Source organism: Giraffa tippelskirchi, chromosome 10 (genome assembly GCF_054371585.1).
Source record: "Giraffa tippelskirchi isolate mGirTip1 chromosome 10, T2T-mGirTip1v1.2.pri, whole genome shotgun sequence".
Taxonomy (NCBI): Eukaryota; Metazoa; Chordata; class Mammalia; order Artiodactyla; family Giraffidae; genus Giraffa; species Giraffa tippelskirchi.
In genome coordinates this window covers 66,340,858-66,353,410 of record NC_137284.1, presented here as the reverse complement: position 1 = coordinate 66,353,410, position 12,553 = coordinate 66,340,858, and the positions used below count along the sequence as shown (strand labels likewise).

The 12,553-nt window shown below is 33.8% G+C and overlaps 1 protein-coding gene across 14 annotated transcripts in view; it reads right to left on the bottom strand.

Moving 5' to 3' along the window:
- The window catches only part of PHF14 (PHD finger protein 14), a 198,816-nt gene that overhangs the window by 184,298 nt on the left and 1,965 nt on the right, over positions 1 to 12,553 (bottom strand). For all 14 annotated transcript variants that reach the window (XR_014067027.1, XR_014067028.1, XR_014067026.1 and 11 more), the window contains exon 3: positions 4,206 to 4,987. Coding sequence is in view for 7 of the 14 variants with exons in the window: in XM_081535370.1 (XP_081391496.1) it covers positions 4,206 to 4,987 (782 nt within the window). In the remaining 7 variants the exon portion in view is untranslated. The remainder of the gene's footprint in view (positions 1 to 4,205; positions 4,988 to 12,553) is intronic.

Here is a 12,553-nt window from a genome sequence, read left to right as displayed (position 1 = left end):
ACAAATCATAAAATAATGCAAAAGTTAACAAGGAGGCAACGTCTTTCTCTTGAGAATTCTAGCACTTTAAAATTCTATACTTCACTCCTTTTGTTATAAAACCAAAGTAGTCGGGGGCGTTGCACGTGGCTAGCAAATAAGGTTAAAATTTCCTAAAAAGAAAACTCATGTTTTAAAGTACTTTAGTACAGTGAGCAAAACAAAAATCTGCCCAGATTTTCATCCCAAAACTTCAAAACTGAAGCTTTCTCATCTGTAAAATGGGATGACAAAAATAATACCTACCTCATCAGGTTCTTATAAGAATTAACAAGAAAACACATGGCAAAAATGTTCCTGATACATACTAGGTATTCAATAAATGATCATTCCCATTCTCCTTTCTTCTGTACTTTGAAGACGGTTCAAAAAGAGAAATATGAGCTGACCATTTACTACACTGGGAATCTTCCTTGGAATCCCAAAAGGTAAGTTATAAGCCTCAATAAGCACTGCTAGTTTAAACAGTTTCCTATCATAAATCTTTTATTTATTTATTTTTTTTAAGAATACCACATCCAGATTAAAAATATAACAGACCAAAAAAAGAATGAGCAAATGACCAGAGTTTGATGACAGAGAAGCTACTCATGTTAATGCACTCCGCCTGTATTTCTCTGGTGGAGTTACAACAATTAATTAGCCCTTGAAAAAAAGATTTACCCATGTGGGAAATAAGTAAATGTCTATGGATCAGAAAAATGAGCATCAATAGGTAGCTCTAATTCTATCTATTATTTTCCTGTTTGTCCATCTTTCTCAGAAAAACAGTAAATGTCTTAATTATATCTCTATTCCATTTCCTTGCTACACATATTATTATTTAGAGGCAGAGAAAACAAAATTAACTGGCAATTCTGGATGATACCCATCATTGCAGACTCTTACTAAAAATTAAATACAAAGAGACAGAAATGGGGAAAATTAGGAAAATTCAGGTGACAACTGCTATTTCTTCACACAGCAAGACATCTAATCCATTTAACATAACAGAGCCTTTTATGAGGGGAAAAAAAAAACTTCCACCTGAAAATTTCTACTAAGATGATTTTCTATCATATATTTATTCTCACCCAAAGTGCTTGTTTCAAAGTCCAGGAACCATTATCTGAAAATACTATACAGCCGTCCCCCAAAAAAACTTACTTCAGAAAACTAAAAGGTAAGATAACCTTAATGAATCTCAGAAACTTCAAAATAAAAGGATGAAAAAGACATGTAACCATATTCCAAGAGTACTGGTCAGATTGCACTTAAATTCAAAAAAATACCATAATGCCACTGACAAAGATATGCCCATGTGAAGAAAATGCAGGTTATCAAATTCCCAATTCTAGAACAGTAGTTCTCAAATTGTGGTCTAGGGAACTCTCTTTCAGGGGTTCTAAAAGGTAAATACTATGGATATTTGCCTTTTCACTCTCTCTCATGGGTATATGATGAAGATTTCCAGAAGCTACATGACATGGGATGGTGTCACCAATCCAACAACTTCTATGCTTCTATACATTTCGTTTTTTAAAATTTCTGACTTTTAACTGCAAATGGCAAATATCAAAAGATATAACTTATATAATAATAATTATGGTCCTCAATTTTTAAGAGTATAAAGCTATCCGGGACCAAAAAGTTTGAGAATCACTGCTCTAGAGCATTTCAAGGCCTACAGCATTCACATAGTAAGACCATTAAGAGCCAATAATTATAAAAGGCCTCCACTCAAAAAGAATGTCAAATTCCCCTAAAAAATTCCAAAATTATGAAAGTTCCTGGGCATCATTTACATAATACCCAATATCACAGCCCTAATACAGCACCTGACAGAAGCCAAGAAAAAAAAAAATCTGCCTCCTTACAGGCTAAATACAATTCTATTATGTATTCTAAAACTACATTTTCAGCTCTCTCTACTACAAAGTAGTATTTGAAACAAAGTAAAAGCATAGAAAAATAAAATTTCAAATATAATCGGATATATAGGTATTAACTAATGAATACTTGGCAAGGTATCACTACCTAAATCAACCAGGAAGATTAAAATTCAAACACTGGTGAGATAAGAAGGATTATTTTTGGTCATCTTTTTACAAAATCAAGATTATACAAATAGGAAATTTAGAAATATATAATAAAATAAACTGAATTTATTAGTTTTCTATTAAAATTTAACATTAATTTGAATGACATTTACTTAGAACCAGAATCATCAAAAATAATTAAGGAGTTTGAAAAACAGTCTTAGAAAAACACAGTTATCAATCTTTCAGGTAGAATATTATTGAGGGAAAATTAATCTTCCATAAATTCTTCTACATTTCTATAGAGTGGAGCAAAAGGAAAATTAACATAAATTAACACAAAAAGAATTAATTTAGTTACTATAAGAAGACCTTTCTTAACAACTTTATCAAAGCACTTTTCCAAGAAATCTCTGGAATCTCATTCCTTAGGGACTGTTAACCTAAATAAAGCCCTATTTACCAAAATCTCTTCTGTTTAGCAGAAGAAAATTAAACAGCACATGTCGCCTTTATATGTATCATAAAATATAGTCTACAATCTCTCAAGCAATTTATTATATAGTATGGATTATTAACAACTGGATAATTTACATAGATTTTACATGGCAAATTTCTAGACATTCCCTCACACCTTAGCATAAACCCAATGCATACTGCCCCTATCACTAGCCAGCCTCCTTGTGTGATTGCCATGCTAATAGAATTGAAGAAAGTGATATTGCCAAAGGTAAACTTAGTCAGGAGATATAGACTAGCATAAAGTGCTATAAAATAAATTGGATACATGCTTAAATCAATTACGAACAACTGGATTTTCCATACTTCTGTTTCCTTAAATTGGAAATACAGACTGTCTTGCTACATCATTATGAATAGTATACTATATTCCAAATGACAATTTTCCTTTACCTAAAGATAGGAATTAGGAAAGCACTGGAATCAGGCAACATTCTTCTTGGGAAAATGGGCAACCTAGAAGTTAGCCAATGTTATAATCTAAAACATCAACTACTGCTTCATCTCTGCTGACATTTAACACCTCCTAATCTGCTACATATTATTTTGGTTAAACATCTAATTTTCAAATGAAACTTAAAATAGAAAATCACTGTTATGTAAAACTTGTAAACAGAAGAAATGTAAAAGAACAAATAAAGCACAAAAGGAAAATCTTTCTACCAGTTTAATCTACTTCAATAACATGAAAAAACAAAAAATAAGTGCTTGTTAAAGAAGTAAATTTTCATGGCTATCAACACATTAATGGAATGACAGACAATCATTATAGTTCTTTCATGTGATGTAACAGGTACATCTACATGTAAGACAACAATTCAGTCTTTCTTTTGAAGAAAAACATATACATAAACACACAGACAAAGAGATACAAATGTGTTTGAAGTCTTGAAAGTTGCATCTTGGGCCCAATGGATAAACCTAACTTTCAGTAGTAGAACTTCAAGTGGAAGAACTGAGTCATTATTGTAGTTTTATGATAGTAATGTTTGTTTTAGCATAGAATGTTTGTTTTCATTTCTTTGTAGAGAGAACTTATTCACTAAACATATGCAAATATATAATTTGTATTTACTTTCACACACCTAAAGCAATGATCTGGTGACTATTCAGGTGGGTGCTACAACTAAAAAAGGAATTACCTTTAAAATGAATCTCTAAAGCCTGAGACAATTAAATTCTTTGTTGCTCTACTTGAAAGTACTCTTAAAAGTATTTTAAATTTTTATACAGATATGGATACAAGTAAGTTGAAAGAAAGGTACTCTTTTGTTTTCATAACCCACTCAGGACCATTTAGCAGTCCAATGAACAATGGACTGAGGGGATAGAAAATGGAAAAAACTCTACCATTTCCCAAGGGTATGGACATAAAAATATTTCTTTAAGTATAGACTGAGCTCCTTGGGAACTGTGATTATGAGCTCCTTGAGGATGGTGACAAGTAGGAGATACTCAATAAAAGTGGGCTGACCAAATGAATAAATGTTACAGTTAGGGTGCTCATTCACTCCCACGGCTGTCTAAGAACAGGATTTCAAGGAAGCCACTTAATATAATGGGTAGAATGGTTTAGAGAATTCCCTTTTCCCCAGACAGACAGATATCATAAAAATTGGGTTGATCTACCTCATTACTCTTGCTCTGAGATAGTGTCAGGCTATCATTGGTCAGTTCCTCATCATCAGCACTGTTTCTGCTAAGAACTTTACTCTTCTTCTTCTTGCAGCCCCCTTCACTGGCAGGACTGCTATGATCTTCATCGTTGCCTTCATCATTCTCATCCTCATCACTCCCACTTCCCTCATCTTCATCATCCTCATTGTCTCCGTCACTTCCTTCCTTCTGAGATGCAGATCTTCCCTTTCTTTTTACTACAGTGGGTCGCCAATCATTGTCATCTTCACTGTCATAGTCATCCATGTCATTCAGCTCTTCCATGGACACAAAATCCAAAAGTGGTCGGTTCCGACGAAGGTTCCACTTTTTTGGCTCGCTGACTTGCTCCTCAGTAGCTGTGGTAGTGGGGACTGAAGGACATGTGTTAGCAGCAGGAGGACTTGTGGCTGGTGTGGTGGAAGCAGCAGCAGCAGCAGCCACATTATCAGATATCGTTGCTTTTTCTTTCTCCTTCTCTCTCTCCTTCTCTTTCTCTTTTTCTTTCTCCTTCTCTTTTTCCTTTTTCTTTCTAGGTCTTTCTCCATTCTCTTCTTCCTCTTTCTTTTCCACCTTAATTAACTGTTTTTCTGATGAGAGTACTTCTTCCTCTGCAGAAATTTTAAGTTGTTCTTCTTTTACTTTAATGTCTTCATTCAGTTCTTCCTCTAAAATATTTTCTTCAGAATCACTGCAGGAACCTTCTCCACTGTCCTTTGAAGGGTCTTCACTTCCATTACCACTCCCTTCAGAATCTGTTGAAAATATGAGAAAAAAAACCACACATATGTATATACATACACACACACACACACAACGCTGACACAAATGAAACCACCAAAATCTGTGAATAACTTGCAAAACAATATAAACAAATTTAAGTCAAAGAATGGTAGACATTCCCAACCTGATTAAATAATAAATCAATGAAGTTGATATAATGATTCTAGTTTAGTATAGCACTAATGAAGATGAATATATGTAACTCTAAATTAAAACATGCTTTAAAACAAGGACCACTATTTTGTGTCATACATCTCACACTATACTTGGTACTTTACAGGCAATTTTTTTTTTCTACATGTGCTTCTTTTTAAATTGAGCACTTGATTTTAACTTTACAATACAGATTACATTTTTCTTCTCTTACATCTTTCTTTCATAAATTACATGGACTTGCAAGCATGGAGTCACATTCAGAGCAAGAAAAATCTGACCCAAAAAAAAAAAACCTGTTTCATTTATCTCACTCTTTACTTAGCAAAAGTGAACCCAGACACTTATGACAGTCAACCTGTACCACATCTCTAATATACCAATCAAATTTAGGAGCACCAAATATACAAGGGAAAAACAGACAATAGCAATGGCACAGAAAATGGAGGTTGCAAGATTTAAGTTACCAATTTTTCTGCTTATTAGGATACTGTTCATATCAACAAAAGAGTCACCTAAACTTCCAAAGGTTCTAGGCATTAATTACTAGAGCCACTAGATTGAAATAAATTAGTGCACTTTCAAAAAACTAATCCGTCTTAGACAAGAGCAAGCACAGTTGTCACTAAAAAGATAGGCTGAGGATATTAAGAGTTCATGCAAGACCACAAGCTTCCTAGCAAGTGCTATCCATTCCTGCCTAGGGCAGTCCACACCCTGTTAGACCAACACTATTGAGTAGCATTCCAAGCCTCTTTACATATAATCAAATAAATAAGAATCTACAATATTTGTGGAAGGAGAGCAGGAAGAAGTAGGAAACAAACCAGTCAATAGTCAGGTCGTAGCCAACATCAATAGTAAAATCTGGGGGGTGATGCATATTTTGTACCTATAACCAAGAAAAGGGTAATCATAAAATCACAGAAAAAATTCATATTTTCGCACCATTTTAATTTCTGTTAACTCAATCAGCATTAGCCTCTATAATTACCTGGGCGTTCAAAGTAAAGAAAGTTGTCTGTTATTGGTATCTGGTTTCTAAAATATCTCAGAAATCCTTTACAAACAGCTGATGAAGAAAAATCCTGAAAGTTAAATCACATAAAAAACACAGACTAACATTTAGTTGATGCTGATTGAGCCTGTAAAAGCTCTGTCAATCTCAGGATTATCATACAGTGCCTATATGTCATTCAGGATTGAAGTGAAAAAAGCATTCTCAACCTGAACAATCTTGCAAAGGCCACAAGAGTAATAGCATGTAAGCCAACAATCCTTTGTTTGAAACTTTTGGAGCTGGATGTGTTTCAGAATTTAGATTTTTTTTTTTTTTTTCAGATTTCGCAAACGTAGCATCGTGCATGCACAATATATTACACTAACACCACCAGTGGGGTCTATGGTACTGTAGTATAATCAAATACATTCTTTCTGCAGTGAAAACTATAAAGATTTACAAGTATAAGTAAACACTACAAATAAACTATCAGTTCCAGTCAGATTTTATCATCAAATAAGTTTACATCAAACATAGGAAACATCTTTGAATTTGTGAGCAAATTTTAAGAAGAGTGTGGACCCAGTATCACTTACAAACAGGGTAAGTCCAACAGCTCTACAAATCATTAAAGAAAAAAATGGTGATCTTTTCATACCACTCACAACTATTAGACTCAAACTACCAAGAAAAAATACCTCTGATTTTAAAAAAAAAAGCAAAGTTCTTAGGTAATTTTAGATAAACGTCAAAGTTGCTCAGTAGCGTCCAACTCTGCGACCCCATGGATTGTAGCCCGCCAGGCTCCTCTGTCCATGAGATTCTCCAGGCAAGAATACTAGCCATTCCCTTCTCCAGGGATCTTCCTGACCCAGAGATCAAACCCAGGTCTCTTGCATTTCAGGCAGATTCTTGACCTTCTGAGCCACCAGTGAAGCTCATTTTCACATAAAGATATAATCAATAATAAGCAGAGTTAATCAAATGCTTCAGAGGCAAAGATGGATCTTTGTGCATACTGACTAAGGAAAACTGGAACATCCTGCCAGCAATGCAGATTAATTATAATTAATTATAGCTAAATATAATTAATTATAATTAAGAGAGCTGGGAAGTGGAAAAAAGGTACTTTTCTTCTGGATTAACCTTGTAGAATTTTTTCTTAATTAAAAAGTACTCCTAATAATTTTTACCAGTAAAAACATAATAGTAGATAGAAAAAAATGATCAAGTGGGGCACAAATGTGGGCTCCTGATCAAAACCAAGACCGATCCAACTTTGGTGAACATTACTTGGAAATTTTACAAAATGTCAAGAATTTCTGCAATTTTGTTTTGGTTGTTTTTGCCAATGCCAATAAATTATTTTTAAAAGTACTCTTTGAATCTGTTCTTGTTTTCTTATTATGCCTGAATAGAAAGCAGAATCTTAAATAGATTAATTAAATGTTTTATATTTGTTAACATTATTAGAAAAATCTGAGATTTTCCCACAAATTTCAATCCTAGTAGCTTACCCAACCCTCCATTCTCCAAATATAACACATTAGCCATATTCCAACTGCAGGGGATCAGGAATTATCAAATTTTACTTTTCTCTGATTTCTGAAAAATAACTTCAACTGATTAGTCATAACTTCTTTTTGGTACATATGCACTTGGGGGACGGAGACAAACAATATTTAGTCACAGGCATTACTTAGTAATAATGACAATGAGAAAAATCAGAGTCCTGGGCTATCTATAATTGTATTTTTGTAGACTACAATGAAAAATTTCCTATTTCTACGAATTCAAACAATGTTCCAAGTCCATCACTCTTACAACCATAAAAAAAAGTAAAAATAATAGACTAGAGAAATAAACCAGAAATATTTCAAATACAGCTATTGTGGACATAAGAATAGAATTAATTCTAATTCTACAATAAAAAATTTTAATTAGAAAAAAAAATCTTTAAAATTGAAATCCCTATCTCCTAGTCAGTTAAATTAATGGTAACCTTTCTCAAATACAGTGTAGCAAAACCTCTCCAAGCAACAGCTATTTCCACTAAGACAGTTAAATGTTTTACAGTTAAAGAAATTAGAAATCAACCTTAAAGAATCCCTTCACAATATTCAATGCTTAAGTTTTCCCATGATAAATATTAAATAATGGAATCAGTTAATAAATATTAAGTAATTAAATCAGAATGACTTAATTCAGTTTTATGGTAGCTTTGTAATATAAAGAATCATCTTTGTTCATCAATCTTAATTATTTAACTATTCTGTTTACTGGGCTGATGTAACAATAATTAGGATTATACACATATACAACACATCACCAGTGTTATCACCAGATAACAGACACATCACCAGTCTAGCAGTTCTTCAGTTATCATCCTGGGGACACTGTAAGCTGATCTAGTGTATCTCTTTTTAAAAAGCCAGTCAACACAACTCATCTTCTACTGCTTACTCTATTTCCAGTTGTGTCACTTTATAATCTCTGGGTAAATCTAGACCAGTGGGTCTCAAGTGGGTACAATTTTGTCCCACAGAAAACATTTGACAATGTCTAGACATAATGGTTGCCACAAAAGGGCAGGGCTGGGGTAGCGTTAGGTAGGGTAGATGTTAACGGCAGTTAATAGAAGACAGAAATGCTGCTAAATATCCTCCAATACAAAGGACAAGCCTCCACAACAAAGAACTAACCAAAACAAAATGCCAGTGTTGCTGAGATTAAGAACCCTGGTCTGACAGGTTAAGACCTCAATTTGAGTGCATTCTATTTTCCCAGGCTCATCTTGTTCACTGTTCTTTTATTCAAATTCTGATCTCCATATATAACTGATACTTACCATCCTCCACACTCTTTAACACCTAATGTTTCCCTCACCTAGGTTGGGACTCTTTCACTTCCTAGTTCAACTCTCATCTCCTCAATGAATCGTTCTAAATCAAGCCAGTCTAAAGTAGTCCCATCTCCTTTGAAAGACTGGAACTAGATCATGCCTTATAACATGTATCTGCTTTTGTATTTAATTATTCCAGTATTATCATTATTTCTTTGTGAATTCACCATAACATCCAGCAAAGAGTGTTTAAGCAAAACAACAGTTGGTTAATGAAAAACCAGATCTGCTCATTAGCCAAAGTCAGTTAAGCAGAAAATACTACCAAGGCAAAATCTAGTCTCAGTCTTTTGGTTAAATCGTTTTATGGCAATTTGGACCAACCAAACTAACTATGGGCTTCCCTGGTGGATCAGTGGTAAAGAATCTGTGTGGCAATGCAGAAGATGCGGGTTCAATCCCTGGGTAGGGAAGATCTCCTAGAGAAGGAAATGGCAACTGACTCCAGTATTCTTGCCTGGAAAATCCCATGGGCAGAGGAGCCTGGCAGGTTACAGTCCATGGGGTCACAAAGTCGGACATGAGTGAACAACTAAACAGCAACAAAACTAACTATGGTTCAAGAGCTAAAGTTAACCATCTTACTTTGGCTAAGGGTTGGGGAGACACAGAACTGCTATTTTATCTTGTTTAATAAAAGTAATACGTGTGTTTACGGTCAACATTATTCCAGTTGCATGTGGTGGTTTAGTCACTAAGTTGTGTCCGACTCTTGCTACCCCATGGATTGTAGCCCACCAGGCTCTTCTGTCCAGGAGATTTTCCAGGCAAGAATACTGGACTGGGTTGCCATTTCCCTCTCCAGGGGATCTTCCCAAACCAGGGATCAAACCCAGGTCTCCTGCGCTGCAGGCAGATTCAACCCTATCTTAAATGTCTCCTATCCCCAGTCTTAAGTCATAGTCTCAGATATAATCACTTTAAGTCCAACTATGAAACTGCCAATAATCAACTGCCTTTATCCTATAAAGCTAATTAATTTCATAGGGTACCAGCTAACATTTCTATATATGGTTCTTCTGGTGGTAACCACCATAAATCTGATACACTTACATGTTATTTTAGGATTAACTTGAAAATTTATTTAGCGATTGTCCTCAATCAAAAATGATAAATTTAGTTCTACTTTCACATTGGAGATAAAATAATAAAAGATGGTCTATTTTCAGTTCATACTTTTCTAAAGGTAGAAGCTAGTAACACTTAACTGTTGATAATAACTTGCCAATTTTATTGGCAGGTCTTTTCTGAATTTTATCTTTTTCTATTTTATCTGAGAAGTATAAAAATAAATTATGTCTATCTGCAAGGTAATCGGTTTTCAGAAATTTCAGTATTTATTCTTAAAACCAGACAGAAATATAAAGTTTTGTAGTCAGAATTTCAGAATTCAAAATGAATACCAGAAGAAATTGAGGCATAGAATCCAATTAAAAAACTGAGGCCCACCACTCTAACCACTGTAACATTAAGTCTGAAGGAAGTCAACAGTTTATTGAGTTAGTCATTTTTAACAAGTTTGTGGGGGTCTTTTTTTGGCCATGAAACATATAGGATCTTAGTTCCCCAATCAAAGACTGAAACAGCAACCCCTGCATTGAAAGGGCAGAGTCTTCACCACTGGACCACCAAGGAAGTCCAGATTCTAAACACTGCTTTGAAATTAGCTATGATCAGAAAGACTATTATTACTAGCTATTATTAAAGATTATTACTATTCAGTTACTATTTTTCCACCTCCAGTTTAATCACCTATTACTAAGTAGGGTTGGGATTCCACAACTTCAACATGTTTGAAAAAGTGATAACTCAAATGTCTTATTTTCTATAAGAGTCCAACTGTCTTACAAAGAGAAGAGAAAGGATTCAAACAGGAAGCACTGGTAGTCTAGATAAGCCAATCTCTCAGCTATGGGAGACAATAGACCTTAACCAAGAGTGGAAAATACAATTCGATTTTTCTACTATTACCCATTTCAAAAAAAAAAAAAATCATTTTCTACTAAACTCTCAGTTATGATAACAAGAGCAGCACAAATAAATTTGTGACCTTTGGGGCCCAGGAAGGAAATTACAAGTATAGCAGACTAGACAACCGAAAGTATACATTTTTAAGTGCTTTAGAAAACTAAAAAAAAAAAAAAATTATCAACCTAACAAAACTCATTCTACCACTTTCACAAAAAACAGATAATTCACATCAACCATGATTAAAATTGAACAAGGTGAGGAGTCTCCATTTAGCTTGATACCAAAAACTATTTTGAGAAAGTAATTTGTATCATTAGATTATTTTAACCCTTGTAAAGAGAAGTGCTACATTTCAATAAATAAAACAAGAAAAGTTATATGCAAAGTCAGAATTTACTGTCATAAAACTAATTATGGAATACTTAAAAGAAATTAATTTTTCCCTAATAGTGTTCTAATAAGTCATAATTTCTGAGACCCAACCATTTTTGTCAGTTTACAATCTCAACATGACAAACCAAAGCTGCATTCTAGCCAAGGATACTCCTTTCTGCCACAGTTTTCAACAAGAGCACCGAAATAGGTTTAGATTTTACTTCTTTCCCTTCCTTTTTTTCCCCTTCTTTGGAAATACCAAACAACAGTAAACCAAGTGAGAGATGAAAGAGCTGAGAAATAAAGGGGTAAAAAAATTAAACAAGATAAACTTTACAACTTTTGATTGCTGGGAGTAACCTCAATTAGTCACCTTGATAAGTAAGTACAGTAGTTTCAATTTAAGGTTACATCTATCTACTTTCAGGACCTAAGCAGTGAAAGCATTAAAAATGTTGAGAATTCTAAGAACTGGATTAGATCCATTTAGGCTAAGTGGTTTCATGCAAATTCTTTAAACTCAGTGCCCCTGTCATCTGTAAAATAGTATCTCCTCCAAAGTTATTGTAAAAATTAAATGAGGTTATAGAAACAAAAAGTTGTTGGTAAATCACACTGCAAACTGTGCCTGTTGATGCCATTAAAAGTAAAATAGTAACACAACACAACCAAATTTCATCCCTTCCTACCACATTTGGCAGGGGAAAAAAAAAATCAGGAGAGAAATAAGACTAAGCACTGAAAATTCTCTAGAAGAATAATTTAAAACTGTTAAAAGGATAAAATTAAGAGGGCTTTAATTTCTCACTTGATTTAAATTTCTGTCAAAAGGGGTGGAACTAAGCAATCTTTATTGTTCGTGTGTACTTGTATTTTTCACATAAAATATTTAAACATAATTTGTATCTCTCAGATTCCTGCAATGAAAACTTCATGTAGATATGACTGTTGAATTGCAATGAACAATAGGTAAAAGGAAAAAATACCTTTCCATTTTTCAATTGTGTACAATGTTATTATATGATTTCAGTTGTGTATGTTACCCTAAGACTTTTTTTAAAAGTTTATTTTTAAAATCACAAAATAAAATGAGCAAGCATACATCCTTTGTAGCTCAGATTTTTAAAGGCCCAATCC